This window comes from Canis lupus, chromosome 38, assembly GCF_003254725.2.
Source record: "Canis lupus dingo isolate Sandy chromosome 38, ASM325472v2, whole genome shotgun sequence".
In the NCBI taxonomy this organism is placed as follows: Eukaryota; Metazoa; Chordata; class Mammalia; order Carnivora; family Canidae; genus Canis; species Canis lupus.
Window position 1 is genome coordinate 21,941,191 of NC_064280.1, and position 14,618 is coordinate 21,955,808.

Here is a 14,618-nt window from a genome sequence, read left to right on the forward strand (position 1 = left end):
CAGGGGGAGAAGCAGGCTTCCTAGGGGGAGCCTGATGCCAGGACCCCAGGATTATGACCTGAGTGGAAGGCAGATGCTAAGCCAATGAGCCACCGGGCTGCCCTTTTACTTACTTCTTAAAGTAATCTTTATACCCAGTGTGGGGCTTGAACTCACAACCAGTAGATCGAGTTGCATACTCTACCCACTGAGCCAGCCAGGCGCTCCCACACAGGTTTTTCTTGATTGCAGCTTCATGGCCATAGTAAGCAACAGGAGAGGCAGCACTGCCCAGCGAGGAAACACCGGTGGCACCAGACCTGCCTTCAAGGCCCCTTGAAAGACTGGGACTGGCGGCCGTGATGCCTAAGGGTGGATCAGCCCAGGGATCAAATTCTACGTGGTACATGAGGGGAAAGTTCATGATCTGGATTTGACCTCTATGCCAAGCTTCCAGGAAAACTAGGCCTGGAACTCAAAGTACCTTTCTTGTTAGCTGTCTTTCTGGGAACATCTGACACTCTTAACAACTCTGATCCACTTGAAACACTCTCTTCCTTCAGATGCTAGAAGAATCACCACCTAATTTTTATTCTTTCTCATTGGCTGTTCCTTTTCAGATTCTCCAAGGGCTCTTCTTTCCACAGGTACTGTAAATGTTGGAATATCACCCTCCCCCCACCAGCACTCTTCTTAGCCCTCTGCTATTCTCTGGAGTTTATCCAAATCTATGGCTTTAACTGCCACCGAAATGTTCATGATTCAGAATTTCTGACCTATCCATCACTGGAATTTTACTTATTTATTTTTAAATTTTTATTTATTTATTTTTTTTAATAAGGATTTACTTATTTATGAGAGAGAGAGAGAGAGAGAGGCAGAGACACAGGAGAAGGGAGAAGCAGGCTCCATGCCGGTAGCCCGATGTGGGACTCGATCCCGGGACTCCAGGATCGGGCCCCGGGGCCAAAGGCAGGCGCTAAACCGCTGAGCCACCCAGGGATCCCCCTTATTTATTTTTTTAATATTTTATTTATTCATGAGAGACACACGGAGAGAGACAGAGACACAGGCAGAGGGAGAAGCAGGCTCCATGCAGGGAGCCCGATGTGCGGGGTTAGATCCCAGGACCCCAGGATCACAAGCCGAGCGGAAGGGAGACGCTCCACCGCTGAGGCCCCCCACCCCCGGTGCCCCACATCACTGGAGTTTTAAAAAAACTAGTTTCCTAAAAAAGTAATATATGTATATAGTAAAAGAAATTCACATGGTAAAGACGGATGTAAAATAGAAAAATACAAATTTCATCCTCAGGCCCATTCTTCATGGTTGATTTTTAAAAATTTTTATATATTTGAGAGAGCATGGGGCAAAGGGGATGGGGGTGGCGGCACAGGGAGTACAGGGCAGAGGGATACTTCCAGCTGGGTGCAGAGCCCCACGCCAGGCTTGATCCCAAGGCCTGAGCTGAACAGACAGCAGATGCTTAAGGGCTGAGCCATCCCTGTGCCCCCATGGTTAATTTTTAAATGCCTGTGTAAAGGTGCCACGCGTATTCTCCCACTCATGCTTTTCCTTTTTCCACTATAAATTCCCATTTCATTTTAATTCTCCTACATTTATTTATTTATACAGATTTTTTTTAAAGATTTTATTTATTTATTCACACACGGAGAGAGGCAGAGACACAGGCAGAGGGAGAAGCAGGTTCCCCGCGGGCAGCCCGACGCGGGACTCGATCCCGGGACCCCGGAGTCACGCCGTGGGCCGAAGGCAGATGCCCAACAGCTGGGCCCCCGAGGGACCCCCAATTCTCCTACATTTAAATCCGTGTGTCCCACTGCCACCGGCGCGGGAGGCCTGGCTGTCCCACAGCACCGCAAAGTCCTTCCCTTTCTTTGGAGCCCTGCCCCACGCTCCACCCGACAGCCAACCTCTTTTCCACGGGCAACACCGTGAGAAAATGATGTTTATGCACCGTCCCTCCCCCACTCTGGTTTCCCTCCTACCGCGACTCTGAAACAAGTTTCTCCAGAGTTACCAAACGGCTTCCTGCGATACATCTCAGTCCACTTCAACCCTAACCGGTTACCTTTAACGCCTGGATCAGTTCCACGGATGCTCGGCTCCGGGATGTCCCTTCTCGGGGCCCCTTGGGCCGCCCTCTGCCTCCGTCTCGAGCTCCAGGCGCTCCCCTAGTTCTCGGGCGTCTTCCCCGCGTCCAGGCTGCGGCCGCCCGGGCCACACGCGCGCACCGCCCCCAGCACGCGGCCGCCCCTCGGCCAGCGCCCAGGCAGCAAGCTCCTCCTGTCCCCGCAAAACACAAGAGGACACGGCAGCGCTTTCCCGGTCGCCCCGGGCAGCACGCTGGGGGCCCCTGCGCCTCCTCCCCACTTCCGCGCCGCTTTCTCCCAGCCGCTGCCGGGTCCCGCCTGGAGAGGAGCGTCCCCCCCGACCTCCCGGCCTCGCCCCGCGTGCCCCCTCCCCGTCCCCTGCTCCTCCATCCCCCCCCCCCCCCCCGCAACCAGCGATCTTTCAAATATCCCAGGTACACCTGCCGACCTCTCCGCCTGGGCCCTCGGAAGCCTACTCGTTGCCCCTCGGGTCAAACCGGCTAACTCACTGGGCCTGGCGTTCCCACGGGCCCCGCTCGCGGCCTCTCCTCTACGCCACGGGCCGCCGGCAGCTCCAGAACGTCCCCGACGCCCCCGACTCGGCTCCGGCGACGCTCCCTTTGGGAAGCGGGTGCTCCCAGGACGAAAGCCGAGGAGCCCCCGGGCAGCGCTTTCCGCCCCGACCGCGGTTTACGGCACGTCCGGGTTGACCGGAAGCTCGGGGCAAAGGTCAAAGCCCGACCTCCGTGAACCTTCCCCGGAGTTCGCCGGGCGGCGCGACCCTGGCAATATTCCGCCCTCATGAGTCATGGCCGCTAGTCCCAGTCTCTCGATGGGTGTCGAGGCCGACGGCAGCCAGCTCTGGCGCCCCCAGTGCTCCCGCACCCGAGACCGCCACCCTCACTCCCTCCCCCCGCGGCCCCCGAGCCGCCACCGCCGCCGCCCCCGCCGGGAAGAACCGGCGGCGCCCGCTTGCCCCAAAGCAAGATGGCTGCCAGCCTCTAGCGTCGCGTCCCCAAGTGAAGCTATCCACGCCCCGGCTCATGCCGCTGCCAGGCTGCCCTCACCCAGCATGGCCACCCCGGCTCATGCCTCGCTATGGCCTCGAAGCCGCCGCTAACCGGCCAGGTTCCGGGAGGCGCTGCTCAGGACGAGGCCGCCCCCTCCCCCACGCCCGCGGCGGCGGCGGCGGCGGCGGCGGCGGCGGCGGCGGCCGGAGCCCGGATGCGGCGGCGCGCGACGGGCCGGGAGGGCGGCGCGGATGGATCCAACATGGCGGCGCCGAGCCTGAGCCGAGAGTGAGGCGGCGGGGCGGCGGAGTGGGGAGGGGGAGGCGAGCGGGACGGGGCGGGGCCGGGCGGGGCCGCGGAGGGCTCGGGGAAGGAAATTGAAGGGGGAGGCGGCGGCGACGTCCAGCGCGAGCACCTCGAGAGAGGGAGGTGACGGGACGCTGCGAGGTGGGGGAGGGGAGCGGCCGAGGGGGCGTGCGGGGGAGGTGGCAACTGCGGGAGCGGCAGGGGCGAGGCGGGCGGGCGGGCGGGCGCGGGGAGGGGCGGCAACGAGGGCCGGGCCGGGGGTGCCGGCGCCGCCGAGGTGGGCGCGGGGCTGCGGGGCTGCGGGGCTGCGAGCCCGCAGGGGCGAGGGCGGCGGGCGCGGGGCGCGGGGCGCGGGGGCGCGGGGGGCGGGGGCACGCGGGGAGGGGGAGGAGAGACTTCCGACGTTCGGGGGGGGGTTTGGGAAGTGCCGAATTGGAGGTGGGAGGGGGAAGGGCCTAGGGGAGCCCTGGGGTGGAGCAGGAGAGCGCGGCGGCGTGACGGGTAATGGGGAAAGTGAGAGACCCGGAGGAAAGTTTGGGAGGACGGGGAGCGGGCTGGGGGGAGGACCGCGCGGCCGCCCGGGGCGCGCAGGCTGGGGCCGTCCCTGCCCCCCCTCCCCGGGGAGGCCGACGGAGCGGAGTTGGGAGGCTGCATCCCTCGCCGCCAGCCCTGATCGCCAGGCCTCCGGCCTCCAACGGGGTGGGCAGGGCAGGAGCGGGCGGCTTGGAGCGCCGGGTGAGGGTGAGGGTGAGGGTTCACCTGGATTCGCTCTCCGGAGGCGCCCCCGGCTCACCCCGCTCCCTGGTTTCCCTCGGTCGCCGGAAAGAAGGGGAGCCGGGGAAGCCAGTGTCACCGCCGCCGAAGTGTAGAAGGAGGGAAAGGACTTCCCCAGTTAGCCTAGCGATTAGCAGTGTGGGGTGTGGGGCGACCGCCGTGCCGAGTCGGACCCCGCTGTGCCCAGGTGCGGTGTGCGTGCCCGGAGGTCCGGGAAAGGGAGCGCAAAGCAGGAGGGCACCCAGGCAGCCTGGATAATTAAGTGAGCGCTTCAGCTCCCAGACCTTCCCGGCGCCGCGTTAGGGCTGCGAGGGAGGGGTCAGGACTCACCCCCGGTGGGACGGAGATGTTGGAGGGGATGCGCCCCGGTGGGTGCGTCGTTCCCGCTCTGCGCTAAGGGGCAGGGCGGAAGACAGAACTGGGAGGAGAGCTCTGGTCTGATGAGTGAACTGATGGGAAGTGCCCTGTTTGGGGGTAACCATTCCCCCACCCCCAGTTCTTCCTAAAGTCGGAAGTCAGTGTTAACGTTGTAACGAAATGGGTCTCCGAAGGTATTGAGGAGTCAGGTGAGAAGGTATCAGGGGATAATTGGGTTTTCCCCCCCCACCCCGCAAGTTGTTGTTGAATATCCGGCAAGTTGCCTTGAGCCATGGAGGCTGGAGGTCCTTGGGAGTTGGGATGGTTCTGTGAACTGGTCAGTAGGAGAGGTGGGAAACCTGGGGACTCTGCTTGGTAGCTCGGAGTGGATCATTTTAATGAAAATGGCTTTAGGTGTGTCTGTAGTTTTGTAATTGAGACTAACTCTTTTGGGCCTTTGCTGTTGCAAAATAAATCTTGAAAATTGACTCTTCCCCCCCTCCCCCTTCCCCCAATTTGTTTTTGTTTTGCTGCTGGCTTCCAACCTTGTGCTAGGAAGAGACCTGGGAAGTTAAGTTTCTTGCAAAGGTAAGTCTGGAACTTTTTTTTTTTTTTTTTTTATTGTTCTTGAACAATGGAAGGGAATGGGAATGGCATGAGAAACGTGTTGGGGTTGAGCCCAGTGTGGGTTAGACGCCAGGGAAAATGAGTTTTCACCTACCCAGCTGAGTGAATAAAGCCTATTGCCCTCACTGTCTTCCTGGGTAACTGGAGATTGGGAGGAAGGAAAGGAGAGCCCAAATTAGGTGTTTTGGGGCAAGCCCTCAGCTTTGGTTTGTTATTATGTAGTCGTCTTGGTCAGCTCTGAGAGAAACATTGTTTAACATTCGGAACATTGTACTCTAGTACAACTTCTAATGTTACCCTTGGCGGGCCTGAGGTTCCTTCCATGGGAAGGCTTTTCCCCTAGCTTACTCTTTCTTCTAGTTGTTCAGGGATCCTAGAATGTTCCTTTGGAAAACATATCATTCTGACTTCCAGATATTTGATTACATTTTTCCTGTCCCACCAGCAAGAAAGCCCTTTACGTTCTCTCAGTCTTGAAGCTTTTCCATGTCTTTTTCATTACAAGTTTCACGACATCACTTTTTTTTTTTTTTTAATTCTTCCACATGACTTTCCTCCCTAAGGGCTTTGGAGAGAGTCAAATACTTCTGGTTTTGTGAAAATATAGATGTTATCCCTGTTGGGATGAAACTAGACTTTGGTCTTCAAGAGATCATTCTTTTTGTGTTTCTTTTTTTTTTTTTTTTTTAGATTTTAATTATTAGAGAGAGAGATAGCAAGAGAGAGCACAAGCAAGGAGGAGGGGAGAAGCAGTTTCCCTGTGAGCAGGGAGCCCAACTGAGTGGCTGGATCCCAGGGCCCTGAGGTCATGACATGAGCCAAAGGCAGACACTTAACTGATTGAGCCACCCAGGTGCCCTTCTTTTTGTATTTCTTACACAAGACTTTATGGGCTTCCGAGAGAGTCGAGTACCCCCAAAAATACAAATGTCTTTCCTGTGGTTGGGATGAGACTAGACTTTGCTTGGAAGTAGAAACCTGGTAGGCAGTTCTGTAGATACTTCTAGTCTGTCTGTTGGCACTTGGCTGGTTTGGACCTCCATAAAGAAAACAAACAAAAAACTACAACTCCAGGAAATGCAGCAGTTCCTTGGAATAAAGAATTATTCTCAGGAGGAGAAATTATTCTTGGGAAACTGTAATGGGGTGGGTGGGGGTTGTTCTTGTTAGGTTCTCAAATGGACCCAAACCAGCCAACAGGATCGGGACTCTTTGGACTGTTTTGTTTGTCTCTTGGTGTCTGGCAATATTTCAGGACTCAGGAGTTCTTTTTAATCTGTTTAGAGTGGGTATGTTCTCCTTACTACCCTGATTATCTTTCATCTAGGATCTCTGTATATTTTAAGCTGCGTCCCCAAGCTTCACTGCCACAGAAAGCTGAATATATTTTGGTTTTAGAGGAGGTTGGCTGTGTTCTTTTAATGCTAAAGGTAGATAGATTCTTGGAACCCCATCTATATTGCTAAGTGAGTGAACCCACCATCCTAGACGATAAGTAAGTGGGTGGGGGGGTTGCCTATTAGCCTGCGTGTCAGCCTCCCAACATTTCTCTCAAGGACATGGCCTTGGGAAACTTAGACGACTTCTACATTTTGCTTCATTGAGTAAGTGGAATGTCTCATCAGCAGTCGAACAAGGAAGGGTCTGCAACTGGTTTAGTTTCAGGACTTTAAAGTTGGCTGTGAGGGTTAAGTGCAGGATCCTTTTTGTTTGTCTTGCAGGGGATGGCATTTCTTTTATCTTTACAGAGATCCAGATTGAACTGGGTCACACTGGACCTCCCAGGATGGGGCAGAGGAGAGGGTAGTCCCACCACTTATTGCTCACCTGAATGGCAACAGCAGGTGATAGAGAAGCCAGGGTTGGAGTGGGATGGAACTCTTTAGTGCTCGGTGAACTTAGGAGTGAAGTAAGTCTATGTCTGACTGGCTTTTCTTCTGGAACATTGTTTGATGGGTTTGGGTCGGAAGGACCCAGTGGCTTCCTTCTCTAGATGTAGGTAGAAAGTGACATGCTGTCTCGATTCTTTTGACCCTTCGTCATGATCCATCTACAATAGGGTTTCTCATACTCAGCATTACTGGTGTTTTTTTTAAAAAGGTTTTATTTATTTATTTGAGAGAGAGTGCGTGCTAGCGCTCACAAGAGTGGGGAGGAGCAGAGGGAGAAGGAGAAGCAGGCTCCCCGCTGAACAGGGAGACTGATGTGGGGCTCGATCCAGGACCCTGTAGCGTGACCTGAGCCAAAGGCAAGCGCTTAACTGACTGAGCCAGCCGGGCACCCTGCATTATTGACATTCTGGGCTGCGAAATTCTTTGTTGTGGGGGCTGACCTGTGCTTTAGAAGATGTTTAGAAGCATCCGTGGCCTCTACTCACTGCATGCCAGTAGCACGGCCCTTGCCCCCTCCAGTCATAATAGTCTAAAATGTCTCCAGACATTGCCAGGTGTCCCTTGGGGTTCTGGAAGCATCCTCCCGGGTTGAGAACCACTGACCTAGAAGCTATGATAATTCCTGGCACTTTGAATGATCCAGTGTGGGATCTAGGACTTAAAGGTGGCTGTTTTTTTCTCTCATATCTGGGGAGTTAACCCTCAGAGGACTGAGGCCTATTATAGAATTGCATCCATTGATACATAGTTAGGACCATAGTCCTTTCCTGTATTCTGCTTCATTTTCCAGTGGGAAGGTATGTAGGGGACAATATTCTTTCATTTCCGGGGCTTTATAATCAGGACACATAGATTCGGGAGCTCTCTAGCAACCTGCTCTTTGGTTTGGTTGAATGTGAAACCTGCCCATCTGCTTTTTCTGGGATCCTCATAATCAACAGCTGGCCAAAAGGAACAGGTGGGATAGGGAACAAGGAGAAGTCTAAGGAGGCTCAGTTTTCTCCTGTTGCTTGGTATGAACAAGGAGTTACTTTCCGTTAGTTCCCCCCACTACCCCTGCCCCCCACCCCCATTTGTACCTACAACAGGTGAAATGAGAGGAAGAGGCAGAGAAAACCAGCCTGTCATTGGGTAGCTATTTTCCCAGCTGTTTCCCATGCTGGAGTGGGAGGGGGTGTGGCATCTGGGCTGTCCTAAGTGGATGTAAGCTATATTTCTTATCCACATATGAGAACCCATGATATGGAGCTAAGTGATTCCAGGGTGAACCCGCCCTTTTCTTAAGGGAAGGAGTCTGCTTCTGTTTTAGGATTGTTGAGGAAGAGGGGGGACCAGGTCCTACTTGCTCTCATTTTCTGAGAGCCCATCAGCTTGGCTCTTTTGAAGCAGCTTATCATTTTATTCTTTAACTTAGCCTTAGTTTCTTGGTGTATAAAATAAACAGGACAACCTATCTTATTGCTGAGTAGGGTACTGTGGGATGGGTAGTTCTGCATAGTGTAGGGGAGGCTGCGGCTATTTAGAATGTATACATGTAGTTAGGTTGTATCTGTTTTTAATGAAGTTCTCTCAGTGGACTTGTATGAGTATGGCTTGTGATGATGTCCTGGATACCAAGTTCAGTAAGTTATGAGTACTATGTGCCAGGCTTTCTCCATTGCTAGGCACTGGAGATGTAAAGATGAATATGACTTAGTCCGTCTACAGGAGTTGCTTAAGATCTAATAGGATAATAAATACACAGATAATTTTAGTACACTTTGATAAGGAGTTTAAAGGAAATATGCATGATGTTCTGTAGGAGCACAGAAGAGGAAAGAGGACTACTTATCCCAGCACGGAGGTGTGGAGCATGAATTTGAAGATGGTATCTGAGTTGACTTTTAAAGGATGAGTAGGAGTTAGCCATCTGAAAAAGGGTGCTGATGGGGCACATTTGGGACAGAGAAGGGAGAGGAGCACTCAGGCAAAAGGAGTAGCCCGGAGAAAGAGAAAGGAATTGCCTGCAGAACGTTTGGTGTGTTGTGTAAGAAGTTTGCAGTGTTCTTACAGGTAAGGAGGGGGATGTAGGTAGATCTTAAGCGGAAGAGTGATGAGGTCAGTTGTGCATTGTAGGTAGCTCGTTCAGCTGAATGGGGGGAATGGACTTAGGTGGGTTAAGATTGGTGATAAGGAGAGTCCCTACAGAGGGTGTTACTGTAGTCCAGGTGAGAGATTATTGGGACCTGAACCGGGGTGGTGGCAGCAGAAAGGTGAGGAGATTGAAAACGTTTAGAAGTAGCTTTGGCAGGACTTTATAATGAATCACGACGTTGGAGCCGTGGTCAGGGGTTGGGTAGTATTGGCCAGCACTATCTGACCAGCATGGACCTGGAAGCCCATGGACTTGAGGCTTGGTTACTGGCTGGTCATTAATGTTACCCAGCTTGATGGGGGAACTATAGGAATCAAATGCCAAATTATAGAATGAACATTAGGCTGCTGTCAATCGTTGTGGAGGGATGGAGAAATAACCAAGATGAAAGAAGAGGGTGTATCCAAATGGCATGTGAACATCAAGGGGGTACTTCTGCCAGAGGAGGAAGAGAATGCTCAATGTAGGGGTTTAGTAATGTTTGGTAATTTAAATCCAGGAGTTTTGGTTAGTATTATTAACCTTCGCAGTTATGCTTCTGAACTTGGATGGATTGTAGGAAAAATGAGGATAGGATTGTGGGGGGTTGGTCTGGATTGGTCAAGGATGCTAATCTCTTTGAAATCTTCTTTCATGACTGTTGACACAACAATCTCGCACATAGTTTCTTTTTTTTTTTTTTTTTTTTTTTTTATGATAGTTACAGAGAGAGAGAGAGAGGCAGAGACACAGGCAGAGGGAGAAGCAGGCTCCACGCACCAGTAGCCCGACGTGGGATTCGATCCCGGGTCTCCAGGATCGTGCCCTGGGCCAAAGGCAGGCGCCAAACCGCTGCGCCACCCAGGGATCCCTCGCACATAGTTTCTAATTGGATCCTTAACATGTCTGAAGAGTAGTTTCTTTCATTGGTGTTTTGTAGATGGGTGGCAGTGAGGCTTTGTTGTGAGGTAACTCGCTTAAGGCCCACAGCTACCTGGCTTGGTAGTGTCACAGGCAGCACTGAAACTAGTTCTCACCCTAAAGATTGTTCAGTTTCCATACCGTCTGTAAGTTCATCTGTTGTAGCTTCCGTGTTAGTTAAGAATGAATTCTCTACTTCTCAGTTTTGCCTACATTTAAGAGGTGAGCTGGTTGGGGAGGTGGGAGGGAGAGCACAGGGGACCAGAAGCAGTATTTTGGGGGCAGGGGAACAATCGAGGTAATCTCTAACAGCACCTCCTGCCCAGTATGCAGCACTGAAATTGCATAGAACATTCTCACTTAGGGAAAGTGTATTTCTCTAGTAGGGTCTGGACTTAGGACAACATCTGTTGGATGTGGAGCACTGTAGGCTTTATTTTTCAATGAACACTTTTTAAAAGTTAATAAACACTAAGCACAATTCTGTACCAGGCACTGTCAGGCACTGGAGATAGAAGAGTGATTGAGACCAGGTTGAGATTGCCGTTGAGTAGCTCATAGGTTCTTTCCTTGCCCCTTACAGTATAGTGGGGATTGCAGCTGCTGAGCAGGGATTCTGGAAGGCATTGCGCACCTGAGCCCCCAGCATGGCGGGCCTAAAGCGGCGGGCAAGCCAGGTGTGGCCAGAAGAGCATGGTGAGCAGGAGCACGGGCTGTACAGCCTGCACCGCATGTTTGACATCGTGGGCACCCACCTGACACACAGGGATGTGCGCGTTCTTTCTTTCCTCTTTGTCGACGTCATTGATGACCATGAGCGTGGCCTCATCCGAAATGGACGTGACTTCTTATTGGCGTTGGAGCGCCAGGGCCGCTGTGATGAGAGTAACTTTCGCCAGGTGCTGCAGCTGCTGCGCATCATCACTCGTCATGACCTGCTGCCCTACGTCACCCTCAAGAGGAGGCGGGCTGGTGAGGGTGCATTGGGGGCTGGGGACACTGGAATCCGGGAAGAGTTGTGGGAGGCCAGGATTGAGCAGCATAGGAGTCCAAGTGGGAGGAGGCGTTGACCCTAGGGGCTACCTAGGACAAGTTAGGAGGCCTATTGGAGGGTTGGATTAGAAGGGAGGAGTGTATCTTTTCCTGAATGATTCCCTCCCCTCCTATAGTGTGCCCTGATCTTGTAGACAAGTATCTGGAGGAGACGTCAATTCGCTATGTGACCCCCAGAGCCCTCAGCGATCCAGAACCGAGGCCTCCACAACCCCCCAAAACAGGTAAGAAGATACTAATTCCACCTAATGTTCGTAATCAAGAGAAAATATCAGAGGCACCTGGCTGGCTTAGTCGCTAGAGCATGTGGCTCTTGATCTCAGGGTTGTGAGTTTGAGCCCCGTGTTGGGCATAGAGTTGACTTTAAAAAAAAAAAGGGAGGGTTCCCTGGGTGGCGCAGCGGTTTGGCGCCTGCCTTTGGCCCAGGGCGCGATCCTGGAGACCCGGGATCAAATCCCACGTCGGGCTCCCGGTGAATGGAGCCTGCTTCTCCTTCTGCCTGTGTCTCTGCCTCTCTCTCTCTCTGTGTGTGTGACTATCATAAATAAATAAAAATTTAAAAAATATATTTAAAGAAATAAAAAATTAAAAAAAATTTTAAAAAAGGGAGTGCAGGTGTGCCAAGAGTCGGTTGAGTGTCGACTCTTGGTTTTGCCTCAGGGTGTGGTCTCAGGGTCCTGAGGTTGAGTCCTGCATTGAGCTCTGTGCTCAGCATAGAGTCTGCTTGGGATTCTCTCTCCCTCTGCCTCTGCCCCACTCTCATGTGCTCCTGCATGTGGTCTCTCTCCCTTCTCTCTAATAAATCTTTCAAAGGCATTGGGGGGTGCACCTGGGTGGCTCAGTCAGTTGCGTGTTTCTCGATTTCAGCTCAGGTCATGATCTTGGGGTCATGGGATTGAGCCATGTCTTGGGCTCCTTGCTCCAAGGGGAGTCTGCTGGAGATTTTCTCTCTCCTTCCTCCCTATGCATACACGTGTTTTCCTCTCAAATAAATAGATAATGCTTAAAAAAATAGACACCAAACCCATCATTTTCCCAGCTTTGCCAGCCTGAATGAAAGGACACTGTATCTCTCACTGCCGCCCCCCCCCCAATATCTAGCCCCATAAAAATCAGGCGAGGTGTTAACGCTTCACCTGGGTCCTGTAATTGTCCCCTTGTTTTATCCTCTTTTCAGGTTATTGATAAAGCTTTTAGCGCTAAGTCTAAATGATTCCTTTCTCATTCCAAGGGAAGGGTTTGTGTTTCTGCTTTTACCCTATGTTTTTTTCCCCTTTTACGCTCTGGTCAGTGCCTCCCCACTATCCTGTGGTGTGCTGCCCCACTTCGGGCCCTCAGATGTGTAGCAAGCGGCCAGCTCGAGGGAGAGCCACACTTGGGAGCCAACGAAAACGCCGGAAGTCAGTAACACCAGACCCCAAGGAAAAGCAGACATGTGGTGAGGAAGCTGAAGGGTTCTAGAGGTGGAGTGGGCCTGAGGGGGAGACAGAACTGTTGAGATGCCGGGGAGTTTATGCTCTTTAGGGCAAGGCTCCTGTCAAATGGTTGAATGACTTGGTGGGATTGAATGGTTTAGTCTCTGGGGAGAGAATTTCTGTCTTTGCAGCAGAGTATCTTTCAACTCTTTCTAGTTAATATAAGATCAAAGGGATGCTGTTACAACATCCTTATTGTAGGGTGAATCAAGTATGATGGGTACTAAAATGAACTTGTATGCCTGTTTATTAGGAAAATACCTCCTCGGGGCAGCCCAGGTGGCTCAGAGGTTTAGCACCGCCTTCAGCCCGGGGCGTGATCCTGGAGACCTGAGGTTGAGTCCCACGTCGGGCTCCCTGCATGGGGCCTGCTTCTCCCTCTGCCTGTGTCTCTGCCTCTCTCTCTGTCTCTCATGAATAAATGAATAAAATCTTAAAAAAAAAAAAAAAAAAAAAGGAAAATACCTCCTAGAAGTAGGGTGCTGCTCATGAGGGGTGGCGGTCATCTGACCTGGGCTTGGCCCATTTCAGGGAAACTTGCATTCAGGCAAGGATTTCAGAACTACATAGAAAAGAACTAGTCCTGGGGGAGAGGTAGCAAAGCTGGCAGGTGATGCTCCCAACTTCAGCTACCCAGCTGTTCATTCCCACCTTTCAAGCGTGGGTTGTCTGCACTCCCCTCACTGCAACCACTTGTGCGTGTCTCTCTTCGCCACAGACATCAGACTGCGGGTTCGGGCTGAGTACTGCCAGCATGAGACCGCTCTGCAAGGCAACGTCTTCTCTAACAAGCAGGACCCACTCGAGCGCCAGTTTGAGCGCTTTAACCAGGCCAACACCATCCTCAAGTCTCGGGACCTGGGCTCCATCATCTGTGACATCAAGTTCTCTGAGCTCACCTACCTCGACGCATTCTGGCGCGACTACATCAACGGCTCTCTACTAGAGGCGCTTAAAGGCGTCTTTATCACAGACTCCCTCAAGCAGGCTGTGGGCCACGAAGCCATCAAGCTGCTGGTGAACGTGGACGAGGAGGACTACGAGCTGGGCCGGCAGAAACTCCTGAGGAACTTGATGCTGCAGGCACTGCCCTGACCTTTCCCCCTCACCTCTCGGGGGACTGTTCCCACCGCCCACCTCTGGAGCTTACATACTGTTCTGGGGTTTGTTCTCTGCCCTTCCGACCAATCACACCCCTGCCTTTTTTTTTTTTTTTTTTTTTTTAAAGGAAAAGACAAAGGAAAATGGAAGTGGTGTTCCCCACCCCTCCCTGCACCCACGTGCCTGGGCCTCCCCCGTTTCCCTTTTCCATGGACCCTCCTAATGTGTGTCTCCACAGCCACCTTGCCACCGAGCCGTAAGACAGATGTAGAGGGAGAAGCAAAGGCTGCGGGATGTAGTCTTTGTTAAGGGATGCAAGTGAACACTGCTTCCGGGTGCATTGCGGGGGTTATCCGTACTTCTGGCTTTACGAGGGCTCTTCAGTTTTGTCTGAAAAACCAAAGGGCTGTGAGTAAGGGAGCTGTGTGGAAGGTGGGACTCTGAAGTGTATTTTGGAAATTAATCACCACCCTCTCCCAAATTATATAATTTTTAAAAAACAAAGAAGCTGTGGCCCTTTCCGCTCTCTCCTGGCCTCTGGTGCTGCTCCTCTCTGCCTCATTCCCTCCATTCCAGGGCTTCAGACCTCTGCCTGGTGTGGCTCCGTCCTTTGTCCCCTTTGCCAAACCCTCTTCAAGGGAGGACGGTAAGAGGACTGGGTCAGCTGAGTCGCTCCTCCCAGCAGGGTGGATGGAGAAGGGGGTGCTGATTAAGATACACTCCCCCTGAGAAGGGGAAGGGGGAGTGTGAGACTTCCCTTCCATGTTCAAGTGAAAATAAATCATGTACCCTGCAGCCCTTTCCCCTTTGCTTTCTTCTGGCTTGGGCAAAGGGCATCACAGGTGAATGTGAAGTCATTCAGTATCACCTCCTATCTGCTCTTTCCTTCCCCATTC

General features: G+C 52.6%; 1 protein-coding gene across 9 annotated transcripts; it reads left to right on the forward strand.

Moving 5' to 3' along the window:
• Window positions 1–3,264: 3,264 nt before the first annotated feature.
• Window positions 3,265–14,517, forward strand: DEDD (death effector domain containing). 9 transcript variants are annotated; one of them, XM_025420812.3, is made up of 6 exons: window positions 3,265–3,391; window positions 5,096–5,128; window positions 10,677–11,071; window positions 11,263–11,370; window positions 12,438–12,584; window positions 13,340–14,517. In XM_025420812.3, the coding sequence occupies exons 3-6, from the start codon at window positions 10,741–10,743 to the stop codon at window positions 13,714–13,716; spliced, it is 963 nt and encodes a 320-aa protein (XP_025276597.1). In that variant the 5' UTR covers window positions 3,265–3,391; window positions 5,096–5,128; window positions 10,677–10,740; the 3' UTR covers window positions 13,717–14,517. The 9 variants fall into 9 exon arrangements, with proteins under 9 accessions (XP_025276597.1, XP_025276603.1, XP_035567156.1 ...); XM_025420818.3 differs by having other exon boundaries at window positions 10,677–11,065; XM_035711263.2 differs by lacking the exon at window positions 3,265–3,391 and adding an exon at window positions 3,420–3,550 and having other exon boundaries at window positions 10,677–11,065.
• The last annotated feature ends 101 nt before the right edge of the window (window positions 14,518–14,618 follow it).

Excerpts from the sequence above, each read along its gene's own strand:
- DEDD (XM_025420812.3), top strand. The coding sequence starts at position 10,741 with ATGGCGGGCCTAAAGCGGCGGGCAAGCCAGGTGTGGCCAGAAGAGCAT. Across the intron at positions 11,371-12,437 it reads TCCACAACCCCCCAAAACAG|TGCCTCCCCACTATCCTGTG; the intron begins GTAAGAAGATAC and ends CGCTCTGGTCAG. Across the intron at positions 12,585-13,339 it reads CAAGGAAAAGCAGACATGTG|ACATCAGACTGCGGGTTCGG; the intron begins GTGAGGAAGCTG and ends TCTTCGCCACAG.